This window comes from Macaca nemestrina, chromosome 16 (assembly GCF_043159975.1).
Source record: "Macaca nemestrina isolate mMacNem1 chromosome 16, mMacNem.hap1, whole genome shotgun sequence".
NCBI lineage: Eukaryota > Metazoa > Chordata > Mammalia > Primates > Cercopithecidae > Macaca > Macaca nemestrina.
Genome location: NC_092140.1, coordinates 3759604 through 3784488, shown reverse-complemented (window position 1 = coordinate 3784488; position 24885 = coordinate 3759604). Strand labels below are relative to the sequence as shown.

The window sequence follows — 24885 nt, the reverse complement described above, 5'->3', positions numbered from 1 at the left end:
GACAGAAGAGGAGACAGACTGCAGCCCTGAAAGAGGGGAGGAGATGCTCGTCTCTGGAAATTCTAACATCTTAAGTCTTGATTTTCAAACCAACCTCAGAGATCTTACAGTGTCTTAGATAGTCCTGTGTCTTAAATATTAAAATGTCTGGTTTCTAGGTACAAATCAGGCATAATACAGGGCAAAAAGTGCTCGTAGAGAAGTCCATGCCAGGGACCTTGAGGCGGTGTGGCCATCTTCTTCCCATCCCTGCCCTGGCTGGCAGCCCCACGTGGGCACTGCTATTGACCACTCCGCCCTGGGACGCCCCTCAGTCAGAAGTAAAACAGGGCCAGTGCAGGTAGGCCATGCCCCTGAAGTGTGGGAGCAGGCACACAGTTTCATTTCGAGCTCTTTTAGGAGGCAGACCAGGAGCCCATCAGTGGAAGGGGCACAGGGCAACACAGCTGAGAACTCAGCTAAGTTCTGGGCACCAGGGCATTCGTGGGTGTGTCTGTTTGCAAGGCTTCAGGTGAGTGGGGAGACGAGGTGCATTCCCAGCAGACGAAGGAGTCGAAAGAGGAATGCGAAGACTCGAGAAGAAAGATGCTTCTCCTAGGATCTGGGGAATGGACAGCTAAGATTGAAGTGTGAAGAACCTCTGGATGTTGGATCTGTCATAAAATGGAACAGCCCATCTCACAAAGTACTGAGAGCCTGGTAACTAGAGTGGAGACACTCATTAAAACCCAAACTGCGCACTGACTTAGATCAGTGGCACCCCTGTGAGGACGCCCAAGATCACTTCCATCTCAGGTCCTGCAGCGTACGTGGCTGTCAGAATTCTAAGACACTGGCTGACACTTCTCCACACATCGTTTCTGTTTTACATGTTTGAAGACTAAAACGTGTTTACAATCCACAGGCAGAAATGGTACACAGCGGGGCTGATTTGGGGGACAGCCTATTTGTCCTACTCTCAGGTTACTAACAGGCATATAAATACCAGAATATCCATTGCTTATTCCCCTCTAAGACAGGACTGTTGATGCAGTGATAATCCACCTCTGTGTCCAGGATGGCTGAAGAATAAGTGTCCTGTGCGGGTGGTAAGGCAAACACTTGGAAAGATTAAAGATGGAACTGAGAGGCCAGAGTGAAGCTGGTTAATGCATCAGTGGCAGATTTGCTCACACTGACGATGCAAACACCACTGGAAGAATTGGTAAGCATTCCATGTGCAGATTTCTGACTTGGCCTGAAGGAGGGAAGAGCATTCTTTGATAACAGAAGTCTCTTCTCAAACACTGAATGGAAAGATTGCGGAACAAATCAGTCTGAGTTTTATCTGCTGACCATGCCCACCGTAGCAAGACTGACTCCATGGTCCTTAGAAAGGAGAAAGGGCAAAACTCTGACCTTCAGGGCTGTCTCCACCTTTCCCTCCCAGATCATCGACTAAGTTCCAGAAGATGCTGATTCTAGGAATAGATTTTGAAGGGGGTTCCAAATAAAAGGAACCTACGCCCTACCTCCGCCCACCCTCACTTGCCTCCAAAGCCAGTAAGTATGTGGGAAAAAATCATATGCACAGACGCAACCACCATTTTAAAACAAATCAAAGTATCTTACCTTTCTCTCCAATTTCGCCTATCAATCCTGACTGCCCTGGAATTCCAGGAGGACCCTGGTCACCTGGAGGTCCGGGCTGACATTCCACAATTCCATCTGAAATTGAGTTTTCAGAGTTATAGGATCATAGCCAGGTGTTTTTACCCTCTCCTAACTCAACCTATAAAACTCAAATATAAAACCCAAATATCTTAGGCTGATAAGTGTTAGAAATTCAGCTTTAGTTTGTTTCAAAATAATCTTAAGCTATCAACCACGTGCAAGACCTAATCAGCACACACCACATACCGCCCACTCACCATCCCACGCCATCACTGCCAACACTGCTATTTCACAAGTTCTGAAGTATCTGTAGGTGCGTCAGCCCTGTCCTGTATACTGTTTCATTTCATCTTGCGAAGAGCCGACCATCACTCTTATTTTACAGATGAAGAAACTGAGGCTCAAGAAAGTTAAGTGATTTGTCCAGGGTCATGCCTCTGTTAAGTCAAACCTGAGACTAGAACAATTTTATTCCTTTTTTCCCCCTATAACCCAATTTACAGCAAAACTAATCATTATCTTAGAGCGGCAGACTGCCCGTGAGGAAATGCCTCAAATTGTTCACATTCAATTCTGAGCATCATTTATGTAAAGAAGCATAAAAATAAACTGCAGTAATGCACACACCATCTGTCCTAGGTTCTAGTAAAAAATATCAGTATTGTTCATTGTTTTACGATTTGGATACACATTGGGATGGAGTTTATATTTCCTTCCCCAAGATCTTTGAACAAAAAAGACACCGTGAACAACTTGGTATCCAGCATCTCTGCCCAGGCATAATCCTAACATTCATGCACCAGCGCTGAAGGCCCTGCCCTCCCCCTTACAGAGTCTCCTCCTAATGACAAAGTCATGGTCAGGTCAGTCTCTGTCCAGCTGTCACCTGGACACCCCAAGTCTCCGACTATAGAAGGGCCCCAGCGTGTGGAGTGGGGCTGTGGGGCCCTCCCTCGGGCTTGGATGCATTAACCAAGGTCAACTTTCCAGCGTGCCCACCCCAGCTAGAACCGGAATGCCTAAAAGGAGCCCCAACCTTGTTTGATGACTTGGTTTAGAGCTCAGCAGAACAAGGTAGCTTCAGCTGCGTAGGAACCAAGGGGAAAGTGCTTTTGTTTTGCTTGTTGCTTACGTGCTTATGTGTCTTTCCCTGAGTTTCTCCTCACAAAGCACAGGAGGTAAGAAAGCCTGAGTGGGGTCACCACTGGTCCCCGACAGCCACCGTTAGGGGACCTGCTCCTGGTGACTCTGGTCCTGCCTGGCTCCTCGTTGGTCCTTCGACCTTGGTGCAACCGGCACCATCCACATCTGTCTTAGACAAACTGGAGTCCATGTTTATGTTTCCAAGAGCAGCCCCTAAATTACTTTACTGAAAGAACCCGCATCTCTCAGCCCTGCCAGCCTCGGGTGTACTAATTCCTTGACTCTAGAAATGTATGCTCCTGAATATTGAGAGACATGTAACTGTTACATTCCCTTTCCAGAACGTAGCTCCTGCCTGCTTCAGCTCAACCAGAATCCCTTCACATCCCTGACCAAAAAAAACCACAAAGGTACATCCTCACCAAAGTCCTGCCTGCTTCAGCTCAACCAGAATCCCTTCACATCCCTGACCAAAAAAAAAAAAAAAAACCACAAAGGTACATCCTCACCAAAGTCCTGCCTGCTTCAGCTCAACCAGAATCCCTTCACATCCCTGACCAAAAAAAACCACAAAGGTACATCCTCACCAAAGTCCATTTAAATTCATTTTATGCAGTGGTACCTGCAGCCACGGATGGTTTAGAGCTGGCTACACCCACTTGAGACAAGAACACAGTGGCGGAACTTAGATGCAGAAATGGCTGCATTGCACGGTGGTCCCGAGGTAGCAATGGCTTTAAGATGTAGCCTCTTTAACATACGCTATAAATCTTAATACAAATCTCATTGCTAAATTATTACTTAATACTCTGTGATTGGGAATTACTTAATTTAGATGGACCAAAAAGGCCACCTAGAAAATGTGGAATAGTAAATATTACAATGTGTTCAGCCAACACATCTCATTCAATTAACAAGAGTGTGAAGTTCACATTTTTACATGATATGTGTTTATATTTCGTCGCTTGCAAAATTACAAATATCCAAGAGAATGTCCTTTTCCCAGATTTCCTCACCATTGGCTCCCTCACTCCCTTCATGTCTTTGTAAATCTCTCTGCTTAAAACCACACTCCCCTGCCCCACCCTACCCCCGCCCAGAACTCTCTGTTGACTCTCCTGCTTATGCTTATCCCTGGACTTCTTATCATCTCTAGGATTCCTGAGAATTCCCTTGTCTTGGGTAACCCCTGTCTGCCCCATGGAATGCTTGCTCCAGGACAGCAGGATCTGTTGAGTCTTGTCACCACTGCTAGATCCCTGCCTGCTGCCTCCCAGGCACTCCCTTCCCCGCTGAATGAATCCGGAACCCAAAGCCCCTTGGTCAGGCTCACAACCTTCTCTCAGACACACAGAGAAAAGGAGACTCTGGATTGAGTGTCTCCAGGACTGCAATATTTTATCTTCATTTCCCATGTTTCACGCAATCACAAGAGCAGAGGAGAAAAGTTCCCCCAAGTCACGTGTGATCTGTTCTTTCTTCTACCCAAATTCGTGCAGATCACATTCCCCATCGAAGCTGCCAGGCTGGAATCCATGGCTCTATCTAGCCCTGGCCCAACCCCCTACAGTGGCCTCATCCATGAGAACTCCCTTTCATAAAGATGTGCTTGAATTCTAGCAAATAAATCTTGCTGGGACTTGAAGCCTGTGAGTCCTTTCTCAATCAACCCCACAGAGGATTCGTGTTTCAGGGGCCCCACAGAGCACATGTTGGTTTTGAACAGGTTCCAAAGGCTGGCTCTGGGTGTCTGAACACACTCCCACTGTACAGGTTGGCTTAAATCCTCGGAGATCTTCGAGTTTGCTTTGGTATTGTGTTGGGACCACAGGGCCACCTTCATTGAGTTCCATGTTACATGTTCAGCTTTTCTGGAATAAAATCTGGCTTTTCTGGACTTTACTAATGTAATCTTTACCCGTGTCATCCTGTCTTCCTTGCTTTTGGTGTGTTTGCGTGTGTGTGTGTGTGTGTGTGTGTGTGTGTCCTAGTGTTCACTTGTATCTCTAGATGAAGAAGAATGCATTCTGTTTTCAATAAAAATATATAACTCAACAGGTTTGCTTTTTAACGTTAGATGCCAGGAGTCTCAGAGCTGGTTAACGTGTTCTTTATTCCTTTAAACCAGCTTTATTTTTTCATTTTAACTATTGCTTTTTGTAGCATGGTTAATTCTGTGAAGATTCCCTTAGAGGAATATGAATGATTAGAAGAATCCATGCCTTTCTATTACACTCTGGCTGTGGGAGACTGTCACAGCCCCCAGCCTGGGTCTGCCCGGCACCCTGGCATCTGCTTGGACACCACATTAAACCATCTCTGAGGGAACTCACTTGTGTAGCCAGGCTGCCCAGGGGGCCCGGGGGAACCAGGAGGACCCGGGAGCCCGTCTCTTCCACTTGGTCCTGGCAGAGATGCACCCGGAAATCCTCGGTCACCTTTTTCTCCTCTTTCACCAGGGAAGCCAGGGGCACCAGCCTGCCCAGGTAGAGGGGGGCCTGCAATCACACAGAAGCTCACATCAATAACCTCAAGGCCGCTTAGTATCTACAGCACAAACTCATTCTCCTAACTCTGTTCAAGGTAAAAATCCAACCAGATCATCACTGAAAAGGGAACTGCTTTAGACATGTAAAACCATATTCAGCCGGCAGGCGTCTGGCCATTTCATGCTAACAGTCAAATGTTTCCTACAAATTAACTTCAAGGAACAAGGGACTCATTATATAGACATTAAAATCTGTGAATTTCCCTCAGTGCAAATAGTATTCCCAACATATAAAAACAGGCTGTAGAGGGTGCACTGCATTTCTACTGGGCGAATGAGGGCATAGAAATGTCCTTCAACAAAGCTAAAGTGGACCTGAAGCAAAGGGATGGTCACTGGGTTGGCAATCTAGAGGCAAGAGCAGAAAATTAAAACGAAGGACACAGAAGATGGTTCTGTAAAAGGGTTTGAAGTCAAAGTAGCCATTAGGTGTGAACATATCAGGTCAGGTTCAGCCACGGTAACTCCATAAGGGATAAGACCACGTGCCCCTGGGAGAGAGGAGGCCGGGACGCGACGCTTGAGAGCGTGGTGCTGCAGGAGGCTGCACGGAGAAAGCTCTGCTGCTCCCGCAAGGGACGCGACAGCTTCCACTCCCAGCATCAGGCTGTGACGAGGAGTGTGAGGAAAAGGACAGTCGAGGCAAACGGGACGCAAGAAGACTTGGTGTGAATGAAGAACAGCATGGAGAGGAGAGGGAAGAGGGCTGACCGAAGGGGCGCAGAGTCTGAGACATCCAGCCCGTCACCGGGGAGAAAAGCCACAAGCACAATGTGCCCAAAGGCAGCCAAGGGCCCTGATGGGCGGCCCCTGTGGGCTTCCGCCAAATACTGTGTGCCCTTCCTGAGTGGTGAAGGAGGAGGGGTGGCACGTCTAACGGAGAGGAAAATGAAGGAACTCCCTGGGCATGAGGCCAACTCAGACCCTTAGAGTGAGGAGGACGGTCAGGGAGCTGGGGTGCGGAGGCAATGGTCAAGGCCACAGGCGAGCCCAGGGCAGGGCTGGACAGAGAGGAGCACAGCAACTTTGAAAGGGGGACATGGGTAACTCCTCCAGCCAGAGCAACTTCAATGGTTTTTTATCAAGCGTCTGGGTTAAGAGACCACTAAGGGTTAGACAAAAGGTTGTAGACAGTAAAGAAGGCTTCTGCGAGGAATCATGAAGTCACACATTCCGGAGAATCCAAGAGTTAAGAAGAGACAAAAGGGATGCTTTTAAGGGTAGATTTAGAGTTTTTACAGAAAAGAGAGAGAGTGGGAGTGGACAAAGTCCCTGCCCTGAGCCAGGCGTGGGCTGGGTGGGGTGTCGTCTGTTTCTAAAAAAAGAAAAAAGCGGTCTCCGCAAGAACTTAGACCAGCTGGAAAGGAAAAAATATATAAAACAATAAACAGGGGGATTAAAAACAAAAAGAATGTAAACATCGAAAACAAAGCAAAAAGCATAAAGGCTGCGAGCCCTTGTCTATTCTGCTTTCAAAACTAGAAAAGATGTAATCAGATTGCTACCCATTGTGTGCAAATATCTAACATTCATGATAAATTATATATTCGGAATACACACAGCACAGAAGGTGTGCAAGTATGCTATAACAAAGCAGCTAAGGAGTCTCACCTGGAGGTCCGGGTTGGCCTGGTAGTCCCGGGAAACCTTAAAAGAGAAAGAGAGTGTTGGATCAAACAGAACAGTTCACCCATTTGTATACTTTTTATTTCTCTGCTGAAAGTCTTGCTTGGTGCATTGATAAGTGCCCATGGCCAAAGGGAATGTAGAAAACAGAGCAGGAAACCACGCGAGCCCCCACTCTAGAAATGCATTGCTCTCAAAGTTACAGCGAACGGCTTCTGAACCCCGCTGTGACAGTGAAACAGGAACTTGGAGGAGACCTGGTCACAGACAGTCCTACAAGGCTGCAGATGCTTCCAAAATATGGATGAACACAGGTCAAAACTAGAAAAAAAGAGAGGAAGAAATAGAAAGCGGGGGGGAGACAGAGAGAAGAAGGAGGAGGAGGAAGAGGAGAAAAAGGAGGAGGAGGAGGAAGGGAGGGGAGGAGGAAGAGAAAGAGGAGGAGGAATGGAGGGGGGGAGGAAGAGAAGGAGGGGGAGGAAGAGAAGGAGGGGCAGGAAGAGAAGAAGGGGGAGGAAGAGAAGGAAGGGGAGGAGGAAAAGAAAGAGGAGGAGGCGGGGCGGAGGAGGAGGGTGGGGGGGAAAAAGGCAAGAAAGCTACCTTTTGGGCCTGGCTCTCCTCTTGGCCCCGGAGTTCCAGGGTAGCCCCGCTCTCCTTTTTCTCCCAAAGGTCCTGTGCCTATAACCTGCATCAAGAAGGAAAAGGTGATCATCCCGTGGCATGGGAGTGGCTAGTCCTGTAGCGTAAAGCAATATGAGTGAAGAAATGTACATATTTGTTATTTCAAGAAATATGAAAGTGAAGTAGCAGCAATGGTAGTGGACAAGGAGGAAGAGGATAGGCCTCTAAAACATATGGGATAGGTCGGGCACGTTGGCTCATGCCTGTAATCCCAGCACTCTGGGAGGCTGAGGCAGGTGGATCACAAGGTCAGGAGTTTGAGACCAGCCTGGCCAATATGGCGAAAACTCAACTCTACTAAAACTACAAAAATTAGCTGGGCATGGTGGCGGCGCCTGTAGTCCCAGCTACTCGGGAGGCTGAGGCAGGAGAACGGCAGGAACCCAGGAGGCAGAGCTTGCAGTGAGCCAAGATGGCGCCACTGCACTCCAGCCTGGGTGACAGAGCGAGACTCCGTCTCAAACAAACAAATAACAACAACAACAAAAACATATGGAATAAACAGGCCGTAACCATCCCTGCAAAGGACCCTGCCAGGCAGGCGGTTTTGCTTCCTTTTGTAATAGTTTGCCTGGCAGCAGCTTTTTTATCACCCCAGTGAGGTAAAGTTGGAGTAACATCAATTTGAGGCTTAGGTTTATAATTTCTAATTGTACATACAAGCCATAGATGGAATGTTTTACTTTACAGGGTATTATGAGAGGAACACTCTTAAATTTCCTTAGGCTGTATGTAATAGGAACACACAAATTTTCTTACTGGAAGAGTTTTTTTTTACTTTTTTTTTTCTGATGACCAGAAGTAGGCACTTCCTTAAGGTCGCAAGACAAGAAGAGGCACTTTTGGCTCATTAAAAAGGAGAAAATTCACTGACCCTGATTCTAAATTAATGAAATTCAAGACAAGTGGCAAAGTCAACTTTTGCATATTACCTTTAAAATATAATTCCTTTGTATCAATTAATAGATATTATTAAAATGCGCCAATGTTAAGTAACTTGACTTAGTCATCCCTACAGGTTACATATATAAAACATCATGATGTATACCATAAATATATACAATTTTTGTCCGTAAAAAAATCAAAGTAAAACCCTTCAATGTAAATCTATAGATAAACTGGGCTGTGTGAACGTATTACCTGTGGCACTGCAAGGAAGGCAGCAAAGGAGAGAACAGTAACATTTTCATTATTTCAAAAAAGACTGGGGGCAAAATGGCTAAGAAATTAGAGCACAAGTCTCTGATAGGACACTGAAAATAAACGATCACCATGAAGATACTTGCAAACATGAGAACGCCCACTTTTAAATGTCACACACATCACTGACAAGTATGCAAAATATGCATGTTGACCAGCAGTAAAATGTTACTTGCAAAAATAAAAATTGTTTTGCCAGGATAGTTAAATGGTAGATGACCTCTTTTTCTTACAAAAATTTTCCTCAATGGACCATGTTTTTTTAAAAAAAGTGTCAAGTCCAGGCACAGTGGCTCACACCTGTAATCCCAGAACTTTCGGAGGCCAAGATGGGTGGATCACCCCAGGTCAGGAGTTCGAGACCAGCCTGGCCAACATAGTCAGGCTCTGTCTCTACTAAAAATACAAAAATTAGCTGGGCATGGTGGCGGGCGCCTGTAATCCCAGCAACACGGGAGGCTGAGGTGGGAGAATCACTTGAACCCAGGAGACAGAGGTTGCAGTGAGCCAAGGTCGCACCACTGCACTCCCGCCTGGACGACAAAGCAGGACTCTATTTCAAGAAAAAGGAGTCAAATATGTTGCTAATATTCTCATCCATGTACAAAATCCATGAAAAGGTTTTAGTGATTTAAAGATGTGCAGAAAATGTCAAAATATAATAAAAATAATAAATACTAAACTCCATACAATACAAATTAGAAAATCATTTCAAGTAGCATGAACCACTTTACATAACAAATGCAATTCTAGAGACAGCTGTGCCCTGAATCTCCTCTCCTTCCTTCCCCCAGTGCTCTCACAGACCCAGGGACAGTACTCTTACTCACAATTCCAGGTGGGCCGGGAGGACCTGCTTCACCCTTTTCTCCCTACAAAAGAAAAAATAACTTTCCTTGCATATTCTTACAAGACTGTCTTGCAGAAAGCAGATTAAACATTTCTTCTGGTGAAACAGAGTATGCCTACAGTACATTAAAACTATTTTTCTCTCTGTAGTATCTCTCATTCTGTGACGATTACAACAAAAATGAATAGACTTCATTTTGCTTTGCATACGCATGATACATGAAAACAAAGATTTCTGCAAAGCGTAAGTTGGGGGCTAATTATTCTCCTTACAAAACAGCCCAGATACTTGTCCCGTCGATTACACACTTCCTCAGAAAACAGAATCATTGATGAGTGGAATTGGCAACCAAGGTTTTTCAATTTTAAAAAGAAAAATGAAATAAAATAATATAAAAGCATGATTCCCAAATATATTTTCTTAAGGAAATCGTTTTATATGATGTTTTTAGGTGAAGATTTTCTCAAATTTGCATTGGAGGTCATAATGTAAAATCTAATATTAACTGAAAACATTAGTTGATAAATTCTGATCACTTTAAGGTTTAATCTCATCCATAGTAGATGAAAAACTCAAAAGAAATTAACCCTTTCATATCAAATATTTTAATTAAACATCATCATAATGACTTAAAAACAGTCCAAAGATATGTACATTATACCATGAATGTATATATTTTTCCTTTTAAATTAAGGCAGTAAACAAGAATTGAATGTTTTGATTTTTCTTATATGAATACCAGAAGAATTTTAGAAATATCTAGAGGACATAAATATCTTAGCCACTATATTCTAAATATATCTACCATTTACAATTTACAGGATTTTACTTCCTCAAAAAATTACAGCCAAGGTTTCTTCCTTTTGTCCCTGGCTTTAAGAAATTAACTGTGGGCTAGTGAGGCCCTCCCCGCAGCTTTCCACTCGCCATTGGTGATGAATATTCCAAAATTATTTCTTATATTAGTAAAGATTTACATTACCTAGTCTCATATTAAGAGAGAAAAATAAAGCAATAATGAAGTTTTTTTTTCTGCCTGTCAGATTGACTAATATTTTTCAGATTTTTTTTTTTAAGTTAGTTCCCCAACTAAAAGGGCCCTGGTCTGGCAGAAGGACTTTCTGGGGCAATTTGGTTGCATGTGGCAAAATTTCAAAACAAGTGTCTGAATGTGGACCCCAATATTACGCTTTCAGGAATTTGACAGAGAAATGACCAAATGAGCAAAAATACTTGTGAGCATAAAATGGCCTAAACACCACGCAACAAAAGGCTTGGATGTTCGTATCATAACTACATTGATGGCCACTGAAATATATCCTCCTCCTATCATGACGTGAAAAAGCAAGAGGTATTGTTCACTATCACCTTTAGAAGCTGCCCTGCTTGTGTATGCACACAGGAACAAGGTGAACTCTGGCCATTTCTGAACAGTAATAGAAAAAATTAGGTAAGCTTTCTTTTCCTCATGATACCTTTCTGTATTTTCTATTGTTTTATGATCAGGGAAAAAATAATCTACTACCGAAAAAAGACATAAAAATTTGAATGAGTGGTACATTTCATGTATTTTTATTTTGAAAAAAAAAATCGTCAACACAAAGGAAACCGCTAAATTGTGTTTTTACCCAGAAGAAGCATAAATGATTTTTTTCCCTTGAGTACAGAGTCCTTAGTTCTAGGAAAGAATAAACAGACCTCTGGGTTGAATTGGAAAGTGAAGATAAAGGCTCACAACGGTGCCAGCGTTTACCTGTGGGCCCTGGCGGCCTACGAGTCCTGGGTACCCGGGTTCACCAGGAAAACCCTGAAACCAAAGAGAGAAGTAGTAACCGTCAGAGGGCAGTGGCGGGAACAGTGAGCCTGCTGGTAAAAATCACAGAGAGATACTTACGGGACTCCCTTTTTCCCCTTTGTCACCATCTTTTCCAGGTTTTCCCTGTAGAATAAAGATGTAAACGTTGGTATTTAATAAATAATAGGCCGGGCGTGGTGGCTCATGCCTGTAATCCCAGCGCTTTGGGAGGCCAAGGAGGGTGGATCATCTGAGGTCAGGAGTTCAAGACCAGCCTGGCCAACATGGTGAAATCCCGTCTCTACTAAAAATACAAAAATTAGCCGGGTGTGGTGGCAGGCGCCTGTAGTCCCAGCTACTCGGGAGGCTGAGGGAGGAGAATCACTTGAACCCAGGAGGCGGAGGTTGCAGTGAGCCGAGATCATACCATTGCACTCCAGCCTGGGCAACAGAGTGAGACTCTGTCTCAAAAATATAAATAATAATAATAATAATAATAATAATAATAACGGATAAAACACCAAAGCTCTGATTCAGATAGCTTAATATGTTGTCTCTCCTATGAAACACAAGCAAGGTAAATGAGCGCTCTATGTAAGCTGACAATACCACAATAATAAGTAATATAGTATATGATGAATAATTATGAAACAGTTACAATAGAAGAGAACTCTATTTTTAAAGAGCAGAGTCCGATGAGCTACAAGTCTTCTAAAATATGATTGTATCTTGGTAGCAAAGCTAACATCAGAGAAGTTTGCCTACTGGCAGCTGAGTATTTGCAAGCTTATGCAAATGCTTCATTGAATGCAGGTTTCTGCATGTTGCTTCCAGGTAGAAACCAGAACCATCCCAGGGGACTGGCAGTGGGGTGGGTCTCACGTCACCACCATCCCTAAAGTGAGAAGCAACTCGGCCCCTCAGGCTTGCGGCTGTGCAAACACCGTCTGGTGTTCCGGGTGGCAAAGTCCAACCAACCCGCTGCTCTTAGATAGAGCAGGACCGAAGGTTTCAGGGACAGACTAGGGCTCTTCAGAAGCCTCTTTCCACAGCCGGGGGTGGCGCCTTCAGTGCTGGATCCTTAAACAGGGAAGGACCTCGCCTGCCTGGGAGGCCTTGCAAATGACATAGCTCAGGAGAGTCTCGGAAAAGCCCTTTGGGGCATGAAATGGATAAACGAGAAGTCCCTACAAGCCTTTTCCATTCTTATGTTTCTGTGAATCTGCGATTTTCAGCATGAAAGGAGAATTGTTTCATGAAAAAAGGACTTGGGAAAGCACTTACTCTGGGTCCTGGTTTTCCGGGTTCACCTTTCTCTCCGACCCCTGGCATTCCCTTAAATGAACAAAAAGGCAAAGAGATTCATTCGTTCTATTTAAGCAAAATATTAAGTTAGATAAATATTAAACTTTAGGTGAAATAAGCGTGTAACTTAAATCTGTACTTTATGGTCTTTGACCTAAAAATGATAGACAGAAATTGAGTACTTACCTGAAATCCAGGTTCACCTTTTTGGCCCTGAAAGAGTTGGAGAGGCAGATCAGTACTATCAAACAGCTATATCAATTGTTATATGCTGCATTAAACACACAGCAGAAAAAAAGAAAAAAAAAAAAAACCTTTTCTGATACATTAACAAATAAATTCCTGTTGATCTCCAGCACTCACTTGGCATTGACTGGTAGAAATGTCAGCCGGGCAGGGTTTATCATGCTTGACCCATGGTGACTGGCCCTGCCCTCCCCCTGCCCCCGAGCCCGACTCCCTCCTGCTAACCAAGCCACCCCTAACTTGGGGCACATTTAAGAAGCCCTGATCCAGCGGGGTGAGCCTCAGATCAGGCTTGGACCAACCCAGTTCCAGCTGCCTCTGCTCTCAGAGGTGCTCATAGTTTATGGAACGAACAGTCTATAAATCTGTTTTCCAGATCAGGATTGAAGGTAGCTGGAAAAACTGAATTTTGACCCATTTTCTCTTTGTCCTTTGGAATTTGTCCAAAATTAGAAAATCCAGTATTCACTGGATGAAGCCTATTCACACCTTTTCTCCCTTGGTGGCAAAATCTCCTTTTTCTTGAACTTGAGCCTGTCCTGGTACTCCCGGAGGCCCACTGACCCCTTGGTCACCCTGTCGACATAAAAATGTAAAATTAATTAGGCATGGAAACAATTATGCAGAGATGAAAAATTGCAGAGAGAGATAAAAGCCTAAAATAAAACACCTATTTTTAAAATGTAATTATATGCTATTCTATTCTACTCATCCTTTGCCTCTGCAGAAAATCAAATTTCAATAGGAAGAAGATACAACCAGTATCTAAACCCAGAAGGAGAATTTCACTTCTTCTATGGGCAATCACTAGCTCAGGAATAACCACAGAATCTGAACACCTGCCAAGACACCTCTGGACTTGCGTGCACCTGTGTCGTGTGTATTGGCTCCTGATGGCACGGAGGAAAGGAATACAAACTGCCTAATAGAGGCTGAGAAGAAAGAAGGCATTTTAGGTAGCTCCAAAATGAGACAACCATCAAGAGTCTCCTTCCTCAGGCATCCTAACTGCTGGGTACACCTGAAAATTACAACCACATACATTTCAGCATCACTATATTGCAAAGTTTATGAAAAGACTGGGCCAAAATCTAGGGTGGCAAGCAGAGGCCACCTGCACATCCAGATTCATCCAGGCCCCACTGCATTGGGCGCTGTGGTTGTAACTGCCTCCACCAGCTTGGATGTCAGAGGAGAATCTGGCCTTCCACAGGCTGGCTACCGCAATGGCAGGCATCCCTTCTCAGTCAGTGCCTGCTTCATTGGTCTGATCCAGGGAAACTCTTGGAGAGGATCAGGGACCCACCACTTGCCTCCTCTCTTCAGGATGAAGCCACCTGCTGTGGTCTGCGCCCTCCCAGCTCCACACTGCATCTCCCCTCACACCCACTTGGCCCTGGACGCGTCCACCTCTGAGAAGAGAGGCCGGTGGTGAGGGGCCACTGCCAACCATGCTAGTCCTAATTTCCTGGTGGGGGACTTCCACTCTGCAGGGCTTACACGGTTACGCATCTAATGGTCAAGTCCTAAATTTGACTCTTAAAATCCTAGGTCTGACCTCATCACTGACGAAGAAGAGTTTGACTGAACTCTCTGTACAGATAATTGGAGTTAGCCCGTTGTTCTCTGCTTGTCAGATCACGGAGCACTTCCATAAATTCTAGAGTATTTAATAAGCTAGAATAAATTCAATCATGCTGTCATTTTAAGGAAAACACTACCAAATGCAAGAACATGCAGAGAAGAGTAACTATACTTATAAGTCCAAACGTCGATCCAAAGGTGGGTAACTGTCAGGTGAGAACTGTGGTTTTCAACATGAAAGCACTCCACAGCAATGTGCACTCACCTTGTCACCTTTGGGTCCTTGAAAACTTAAGCCCATTTGTCCCTGTGGATTAAAAATTAGGCTCTCATTATTAGATTTGTCTACTTTGTTCAAAGTCATTCTACAAACCTCACACAAAACGCAGTAAGATGGTAGATTTCAGGCAATAGCTTTGTTCCACAACTCTCATAAAATTTTCCAGAAAGTAACGATCATGCTGTATTCAATGTCTATGAAAAAAGTTTTTAAAGTATGACTGACCAAAAATTCTAAAGACATTTTTAAAAATTTACAGTTTTTAAACTCTTGCGTTAGAAAACTAAGGGAAATATCGGTGATTCCAAAGTATTGACTAAGGACGAATGAAAGAAAAGATCAATATATTGATAGATAATCAGTAGATAATAAATGATAGATACTTAAAGGTATAGTTAGATAAAGATAGTCTTAATTTTCTAGCATTTTTTTACAGACTGAAAGAATGAGAAAGAATGAGCTATAGCAATTTCATGATAGCCTTATACTAACGCCAAAGAACAAAAAATGAAAAAAAACTTTACCTTTTCACCTGGAGGGCCGGGAGGACCTGGGGGACCCTGGGAGAGAGAGCATTTTAATTAAATAGCATTCACAACTATAGGGAGCTTTAAGACCTTCTTTAGGCTGATGTTATCTTAAGATTCTCTGGTCAACATGATAATTTATTTGTGGAATATTTTTCCTGGGCTTCCCCTCCCTCCCGACTCCTAGCAGGTGCAGGACCCTCAGGTGTGACCATATCAATGCCAATCCGTCTCCCCTGCTCCACAGTGAAGTCACCCGGGGCAGAGCCTGCCTGTCCATCTTTGAACTCACTCCCACAGGCTGTGACTATCAGTGGTACCCAGCCAGCCGCCACAACCATGACCGCATTATTTGTTTCAGGATATCAGTTTATGGTGCTATCATCACCCCTTTCCCACAGTTCTGGGTATACGGGTACCAGGCTGCCAGCCAAACGTTTAATAAGAGGGAAGCTGATCCTGCCATGTCCATATTCAGAGTGACCACAACTGTATAAAGTTTTTACTAAATTATTACTTATTTTCACACCTCAATATAGTTGTTCTTTAAATGATTGTCTTGGAGAGACAGCCCCCAAAACTTACTGGTGGTCCGGTAAATCCTGGAGGCCCAACAGGACCTTGAAGCCCTGGCAGTCCTGGTGGGCCCTAGAATGCATGAGAAAGAAATGAGTTCAGATGCAAACTGGGAGGGTGAGGTGGCACATGTTCATAATGATGCAGCAAATGCTTACTGGATTCCCTGGGAGTCCGGGAAATCCTCTTTCACCTTTCAACAGCATCCCGGGCACATGGCCAAGTATCTCACCTGGATCACCCTAGAGGATGAACAAAGAAAATAGAAAGTTGTAAATATTGACATTCACGTAAAGAAACTGAAAACTCATTGAGTAGTTGGCACATATTACTGTTACAGGACTAGCCTAAGTCTGGGATTTAGACCCCGTCTACACTGGAAATCAACAGCCTGGCATCCCTCCCATCATGATTGCCATCTTGATGACCAGCTTCAACCACTGCATGGTCAACTCAGCCGCAGCCAGGACTGAATGTAGAGACGGCTAAACAAAGGGGTCCGCAACGCTCTGCACAGGACCATCCCCCACTCTAGACAAGGGCCCCCTGTCTCTAGTTAAAAGACTACTGTGTGACCCCAGGCTCTTCTCACAAAACAAGAATTCTCTTTTGAGAAAAGGCTCAGGATGAATACTTTTATAAGAGCAGGGTGTAATGGTAAATTTTATCTGTCAACTTGGCCAGGCCACATTATTGGGTTAAACACCAGTCCAGATGTTTCTGTGAAGGGATTTTTAAAATGAGATGGACACTTAAATCAGTAGACTCTGAATAAGGCAAATGGCCCTCCATAATGCTGGTGGGCCTCATCCCATCACTTGAAGGCCTTACAGGATAAAAGACCGACGTCCCTGGAGGAAGAAGGAATTCTGCCCACACACCGCCTTCGGACTCAAGGCTACAGCTCCACCCCTTCCCTGGTGTCCAGCCTGCCCACTCAGCCCACAGGTTTTGAGCTTGCCGGCCACAGTCATGAGTACCAATGCTTTAGAGGCCGTTTCTCCTGTCTCTGGCTACACACACACATAGGCTACTGGTTCTGTGTCTCTGGAGCACGCTAACACACAGGGCTATTACGAGGATCTGTTTCCTATGTGTTCTGAATCACAGGCGCACAGGGACTCTCAGCCTCATCCAGGTGAGCGGTTATCTCTACTGCAGCTGCTGAGACCTACAAGCCTCCCTTGGATGGGACTGCTCCCAACACCCAGATACCCAAGGTCCCCACCCTGTGCCCAAGCACAGCCCACACACTACAGGACTGCACATTTGGAGGTCGGGCTGATGCCAGCAGCCGAGCCCCAAGACAGCAACACCCCGCCTGGGAAAAGCTGTCACAGGTTCCCTCCTGGCAAGTCTGAGAGGCACCCAGGGAGCTCCATTCTCCCATCTGCCCTCCCTGGTTTGGGCGAAGTGAGCCTTCGCCACCACACCAGGCCTCCTTCCACTGTTTACTCCCCATTAAGACACTCAAGTGTCTGAACATTAGAGTCTAAAATCTGAGTCTGTGTATTACTTATACAGTCTTTTAATGTAACAGAGTTTAGGGAAATGTGTTCAGAAGCAATCGATCAGCCAAAGTGGTTTAAAGAAAATGGCACTTGTTTTAAACAGAATCCCTGTAATGAATCCAATAAAGCAAAACAAAATAAAATGTACCTTCATTCCTGGTAACCCTGGTGGTCCCTAAAAAAGAAAGTTTTGGTGTTAGTTTTGTTTTTCTCAAAATATCATTAGCATTAAAATTGTTATTATATAATATTATATGTAAAATATAAGTTATTAAAACATAAGCAAAGAAAGAAAGAAAAGGAAATGGAATGAGAAGAGAGAAGTTGTAACTAAAAGAAAGAGGTTCCGTCCTAAATAACCTCTACTCACGGGATTTCCAGCGAAACCAGGCAAGCCAGGAGGCCCGAGCGGCCCTCTCTCTCCCTGGGGAGACAGCAGAGCATCATTCATACACACTGCGTGCGGCAGACACATCAGCCCTGACACCGCAGGAGTTACTCTGCCCTACCCTTCACTTGTTGGTTAAAATCATTTCCTAAAAACAGTTTATCACAAGCTCTGCTACTGGGTACCACTTTATGAAAGAAGAAATAGACTTGATAGTATCATTAATAGGGACAAAGGTCCATAATGGCATTTTCTTACACGATGTAGTAAATGATTACCGGTAATAACTTTCATGCTTAAATGAAATTTTAGGATAAAAGTCTACAAAAAAGAAAGGAACAATTACATCTTTCTGGTACACTAAATATGGGAAAACTGTATTTCCTTACCAAATAAAGCAAATTTTAAGACAAGTAACTTTCCAATTGTGGCAAATAAAACTCTATTAACAGAGTCACACTACCTGACTCCTTAATATGCAAAATTACATAAACACACACGAAGAGGAGGGTCTCAGTTCTGGATTTACCTTTGTGCCATTGCATCCTGGAATACCTGGGGGCCCTGGTGGGCCGTCTTGGCCAGGAATACCCTGCAATTAAGAAAGTGAAAATGTAACCCAAATAGAAAATCACCTGACGAAAAAATATTTCCTAAAAGAAGTAGAGTGCATTTTCTATACGTACGGGAAGTCCCGGGTTTCCAGGGTAGCCAGATGCTCCCGGGGGTCCCTGTGAGGGTGGAAGGAAAAGCATGTCAGTGGAAAGCCGGAAGCCTCGCTTCCTCCTACTGCATCCACCTGGTTAACGGAGTTGTGCCCTCATTTTTGGTGTCTGGAACACACACACACAAAGCAGACAGTGCACTCTGCACAAGAGGCAGTGGAGGGCACAGGCCAGGGCAGATCGCCCAGGCTTACGGAGCAATGCTACACCCAAAGCACACTACTGCCATTCGCAACTGCAAAGATGTGGAACCAGCCTAAGTACCTACCAACCAATGAGTGGATAGTGAAAAGGTAGAATCCATGTACCAAGGAATACTACTCAGCCACAACAAGGAACAAAATGATGTCTTTTGCAGCAACTTGAATGGAGCTAGAGGCCATTATTCTAAGTGAAGTAACCCAGGAATGGGAAACCAAACACCGTATGTTCTCACTTATAAGTGGCAGCTAAGCTATGAGGATGTAAAGGCATAAGAGTAATACAATGGACTTCCGGACTCCGGTGAGGGGAAGGCTGGAAGGGGGTGAGGGATAAAAAACTACGTAACAGGTAGAGTATACACTGCTTGGATGACAGGTGCACTAAAACCTCAGAAATCACCACGAAAGAACTTATCCTGCAACCAAAAACCACCTGTACCAAAAAAAAAAAAAAAAACTATTGAAATAAAAAAAATAAAAAAATAAGTTTTTAAAAAGCTGACTGCTGATCCCTTCAAACATAAGGCTGCCCATGCACAAAATAACTCTGCTCCCATTTCACCTTTACCAAGAGGCAGAGAGGAGGAAGAGCAAGGCTGGCTCTGAAAATACCACGACTTTTCCATGAAACGAAGTCATCTCTGTCTAATGACTGTGGACGCATCACCAATCACACCTTCCCCCAAATTAAAATATGCCCAGAAGAGATTCCTGAAGAAGAACAAACGGGGGAAAACAAGTTTGCAGAACCAAGGACTAAGGAGCTCAGCCTGTGCACAGCCCCCGTGGGAAGGCCTGGGGCTCAGGGAGTCATGGGCTGCTGCTCACTGCCTGCCTCGCACCTGCCTGCCCGTGCTGTGTGAGCTGGGAGAGGAGACGGAGGACGAGGGCTCGGAGAAAGGAGGGGAAAGGTGCCCGACTCTGGGAGCGGGCCTGTCCCACGGGTGGAATCATCGATTGTGAGTGGCAACTGTACTCACTCTTGTCCCTTTTGTTCCAGGTAGTCCTGGTTCTCCAGTATCACCCTGGAACAGAATAGAAATGCCATTGTCATTGATCGCCGTTATCTCAAGAATGCAGGCAATCTTACATCCACCCACCCCCAATCCCACAGCCGCAGTTACCTTTTGTCCTGGTGGTCCCTGCGGCCCCTCAGGTCCTTGCATTCCAGGAAACCCAATGACACCTTGTAACCCTGGGAGGCCTCTTTCGCCCTATAGAAGAGGAACATACGTCAGGCAAAAGGCAGCAGTAAAGAAACAGAGGAAGGAATCGCGGATCATCCGTGATGGCTTTTTTTGTTTTTTTTGAGATGTAGTCTCACTCGTTGCCCAGGCTGGAATGCAGTGGCATGATCTCTGCTCACTGCAACGTCCACTGCCCGAGTTCAAGGGATTCTCCTGCCTCAGCCTCCTGGGTAGCTGGGATTACAGGTGCGTGCCACCACGCCGGCTAATTTTTGTATTTTTAGCAGAGGCGGGGTTTCACCATGTTGGCCAGGCTGGTCTCAAACTTCTGATGTCAGGTGATCCACCCTCCTCAACCTCCAAAAGTGCTGGGATTACAGGCATGGGCTACCACGCCTGCTCTGTGATGGCTAATTTTAAGTGCCAAGTTGACTGGGTCACAGGATACCCAGATAGCTGGTAAAGCATGACTTCCGGGTGTGTTTTTGAGGGTGTGTTTCTGGAAGAGATTGGCATTTGAATCCATGGACAGTAAGGAAGATGTGCCCTCACCCAAGGTGGGCAGGTGCCATTGTTAGCTGAGTCCCGGATAGAACAAAAAGCCAGAAGAGAGGCCAATTCTCTCCCTTCCGGAGCTGGGACACCCATCTTCTCCAGCCCTCAGACATCAGAACTCTGGGTTCTCCGGCCTTCAGATTCAGGGACTTGTACCACTAACCCCTTGGGCTCTCCAGCCGCTGGCCTTGGACCCAGTCACACTTCAGGAGTCCCCGAGTTGCCAAGCTTGCAGATGGCAGATCATGGAACTCCTCAGCCTCCATAATCCTATGAGCCACTTCCCTTAATAAATCTAAGTATCACCCAGCCTTGCGCAAGTCCACAGTGAGTGTCTGGAAACAGACAGCAACGACTACTTCAGGCGGCTTCGCCCTACTGCGTTTCAAACTCTTGAGGACAGAAAATATTTCTATCTCATTCCTGGCACTATCCTTTCTATATACTAAATGCCAAATAATTTCTTGGGTAAATAAAATAATAAATAGTGAGGCATTTTTCACTGAACAGGTTATGATTTCACTCAATCATTGGAACTCTCCTGTTAGCAACAGTCTCAGTGCTGAGATTTTGTGATGGATCCTCCAAGACGCCTTCCTCTTTAGAGAGCATTAGGAGGTGAGGGTGGGCAGAGTCCACGGTGTGAACCTCACGCAAGACGCTGAGCCTGCCCTGGGCCATCATGGGGTGATGGTGCGCTTTAATGAGAAATGTCTTTCAAGAGTGTTTTTTGGGCTGGGTGCGGTGGCTCATGTCTGTAATCCCAGCACTTTGGGAGATCGAGGCAGGCGGATCACCAGATGTCAGGAGTTCAAGACCAGCCTGGTCAACATGGAAAAACCCTGTCTCTACTAAAAAATGCAAAAATTAGTTGGGTGCAGTGGCACATGCCTGCAATCTCAGTTACTCAGGAGACTGAGGCTGGAAAATCACTTGAACCTGGGAGGCAGAGGTTGCAGTGAGCCAAGATCGTGCCACTGCACTCCAGTCAGGGAGACAGAGTCAGATTCTGTCTCAAAACAACAACAACAACAACAACAACAAACCCATAACCATGATAAGAAATTGAGAAAACCCATTTACAGGATGTGCACTTTAATGCAGTCTTACCATACGAATTGGGTAGATTCAGTGACGACTGTTAGCTGATTTAAAAACAGAAGGCAGGCACTTTGGAGATCACAGGCAGGATTACTTAGTGTTCAGTGCCTTTCCCAAAGTTGCATTCGTTGAAAGTAAAAATCAACTGACAAGCTCTACGTCACATAACATAAACATCCAAAGTCGTCCTTCTTTCCAAACCACTCAGCCAGTCCTGGCACTTACTGGTGAATTAACTGCCTGCTCCATTTTTACACATGCAGAGAGGAGGTTATGAACCTGGGACTCAACCGCCACGCCTCCACAGGGCTGTGTGTTTCATTGAAAGGATACGTCAGGAGTCTAGACACAGTATGTGGATAAATATGGGAGAGATTGTTTCAAACCCTAGAGAACTGAATCACACAGTAGGTGGATTAAACAACCTCAAGACTCATAGTGTGGCACTGCCCCTTCAGGCCAGCAGCATCCAGGGAACCGGCCAGAAGAGCAGACAGACCCCACGAGGGCCCTGAGCCCAGGGTTTGACAGGGAAGGCTGGCTCCTTCTCCCCGGGGCCTGTTACAGTGAGGAAAGAAAAACATTCCCAGACCAGGACTTGTTCAAATGAAGAGCTCCTTAAATACAGCCTGCAGTGATGGCCCCAGGACACAACGGCAGAAAGTCCTGCTGTAAGGAGTTATGGCGTACAAGGTCACCAATCTGGGGCACCCGGTTTTTGGATGTAGGAAAAGCCTAGTCAAACCAGAATAGGACTGAACTCCAAACAGCGGCTAAAATAAATAAATAAATCCGGAGTTGTGTAGCCCCGAATCACCCAGTATCAGACAGGAAGGAAATGAGAAGGGCATGTCCATTAGAAGCTTTCTAATACATTTGGTGCAGTATTTTTAGAACTTAATTAATATTGGCAGTATCGCCATGAGACCAGCGACGATAAGATTTTATAATTCTCAATTTAACCATGGAATGCACTGAGGACCAGAGCCAGATTAACTGATTTCTACAAGTTTCTCACTGAGTCAGCACTACAGCCAGAAATAGAAATGAGGTCAGCCTCCACCACAGTCCCTGTTTTTTCTGGGTCACTAGAGCAAGTCGGTTCCCAGCAGAACATCAAACAATTCACCAACTTAATGTTAGCCCAAGGTACCCACCCTTTTATGTCCATTTCACAGATAGGGAAATTAAGATTCCGATGCTTAACTAACTTGTCATATGTCACTGGGTGACCCCTCATGCTGCTGGGAACAGAACACAGAAACCCAAATTCCCAGACCTTGCTTTTACCGCAAGAACACATTCTTTCCCAAATGTCACCAGAAAGCTTAAGCAATCTGTGTATCCCCAGAGCTTTGAAATGAAGGAGCTAAGAAGGAAGTGACTCCTCCATGGACATGGTTCTTGCCATTCCCCACATATTTTTTTAATGTTCTTAATCTTTTGTCCAGATAAAAGTGCACACGAATAATCTAACACTCTGTACCCTGTCCAAGGTTATTATGGGAACCAGAGCAGAGCAGACAGACAGGATAAGCACTTAAACAGCTATACAGTTAGCTGGCGACCAGCATGCAGTATGGGGCCAAATTATTCCTCCGAGCTTTTAGCACATTTCCACCAGGATTATAAGAAGAGCAAAGAGCTGGACATGTTGTGCAAAGGTTATTGGAGCTAGTAGTGTCCAAGCCAGACTTTGCAGCTGCAACTAGCAATGCTACAACCACAGCCACCGTGACCCGCCTCCCACTGGAGCTCTAGACAGAATGTGAGCAGTTAGAGGCAGGGAGCAACAGGGCCCTCGATCGTCTGTTTCCCCTGGTGTGCTCAGGGCAAGGTCCCAAACTCCATGGCGGCCACAGACTTCATGCCAGGCCAAAATGAAAACCACAACCATGGTCTGTCACAGCAATGACTATTTAAAGTGGAAGAAACAAACAAGAAACTTGAAAAATACTACACAGAAAGTTTTCATGCAGCTGAGCCTTGTGCTCTCATTGCTGAACATCAGTGCAATGTAGGGCACTGATCAAAAGAGGAAAATTCTATACCAAAACTGGAGATGATTACTGCTGTGTCCTCAAATGATGAAATTCAGAATTTGTGGAGGGAGAACAAAGTGCCATTGTCTATAAAGATGAAAGAATACAACATGGAGAATAATCTTGGCACCAAAATTAGGCATTCTAAATTAGGCATGAAATAGGGTTTCATGCATGGAGCAACTTAAAATTCTTGCTTAATGCATTACCTAAAGCAAACATATACTTTTAAAAACTCCTTAAAATGCGTGGAGAGAAAGTCATTTTATAAATACCCAATTCTTTCCCTTCCTCTTCCAAGGCTTGTAGAAACAAGTTCACGATTCAGGAAATCAAATACTCAAATAAGCTTCCGTCATAGCTAAGTCAGAAATTCAAATACAAATCAAGTACCCAGGACAGCTGAAGTTGAAATAGCATGAAGCTTCTAAATGTGGGAGGAAAATACAATTACCAACAACAAAAACTGACGTGAACACAAAATATACCTAGAATAAGCAGTCATCACAATTCTTACTGTCAAAGGCCCTGTGACGTCTGTTTCAGAGGCCGACATGGAATCCGTATCTTTAAATCAAAATTTTAATGGATTTTTCCAATCTGAAATATTAGGATCATGGATCTTCACAATGGACTGAAGCACACACAGAGATGCTGCCAGCACTCGGGGGCTTTCTCTACGCACGGACTGAGTGCAGATACCAGGTCTGGTACTAAGCACTGAGTGTACTGGGTATGGCAGCCTCCATGCGCTGGGTGCAATCACGAGAAACAAGCAATGCTCACCAGGGAGACTGCAATTCCTTCTCCACCTCGACCCTGTAACTTCTTCACAGGCAATGAAATTGTTTTATTCATTCATGGTGTTTGAATTCAATACAATGTCATGGGATGCTGAACTAGCCAATTGCATTACATGACGCTCAGCATGAGGCAGGATTCCACACGAGTCTTAAAAACTTTAAGAGGTAGTCAAAGGTTAGCGGGCAGGACACGGCCCCCATCACCTTTGCAGTCTAAGCATTCTGGGCACCATTACAGACTGGCCGGAGTCCGCAGCAGTGGCTGAGAGGCGCAGGGCAGGCTGCATTCGGGACCACGCTGGCTCTGCTGCTGCTTTCTGTCATCTAGCGCCTCGAGATTTCCATTTACGAGCAAG

General features: G+C 45.0%; 1 protein-coding gene across 1 annotated transcript in view; it reads right to left on the bottom strand.

Moving 5' to 3' along the window:
• Window positions 1–24885, bottom strand: part of LOC105485301 (collagen type IV alpha 1 chain) — a 153305-nt gene that overhangs the window by 44371 nt on the left and 84049 nt on the right. Inside the window, exons 3-22 of the mRNA XM_071081046.1 lie at window positions 19966–20055; window positions 19822–19866; window positions 18600–18644; window positions 18443–18505; window positions 17896–17949; window positions 17674–17700; window positions 16173–16256; window positions 16024–16086; window positions 15436–15471; window positions 14897–14938; window positions 13537–13623; window positions 12988–13014; window positions 12781–12831; window positions 11596–11640; window positions 11455–11508; window positions 9682–9723; window positions 7571–7655; window positions 6956–6991; window positions 5130–5294; window positions 1612–1707 (exon numbers count right to left, since the gene is read on the bottom strand). Coding sequence (XP_070937147.1) covers window positions 1612–1707; window positions 5130–5294; window positions 6956–6991; window positions 7571–7655; window positions 9682–9723; window positions 11455–11508; window positions 11596–11640; window positions 12781–12831; window positions 12988–13014; window positions 13537–13623; window positions 14897–14938; window positions 15436–15471; window positions 16024–16086; window positions 16173–16256; window positions 17674–17700; window positions 17896–17949; window positions 18443–18505; window positions 18600–18644; window positions 19822–19866; window positions 19966–20055 — 1237 coding nt within the window. The remainder of the gene's footprint in view (window positions 1–1611; window positions 1708–5129; window positions 5295–6955; window positions 6992–7570; window positions 7656–9681; window positions 9724–11454; window positions 11509–11595; window positions 11641–12780; window positions 12832–12987; window positions 13015–13536; window positions 13624–14896; window positions 14939–15435; window positions 15472–16023; window positions 16087–16172; window positions 16257–17673; window positions 17701–17895; window positions 17950–18442; window positions 18506–18599; window positions 18645–19821; window positions 19867–19965; window positions 20056–24885) is intronic.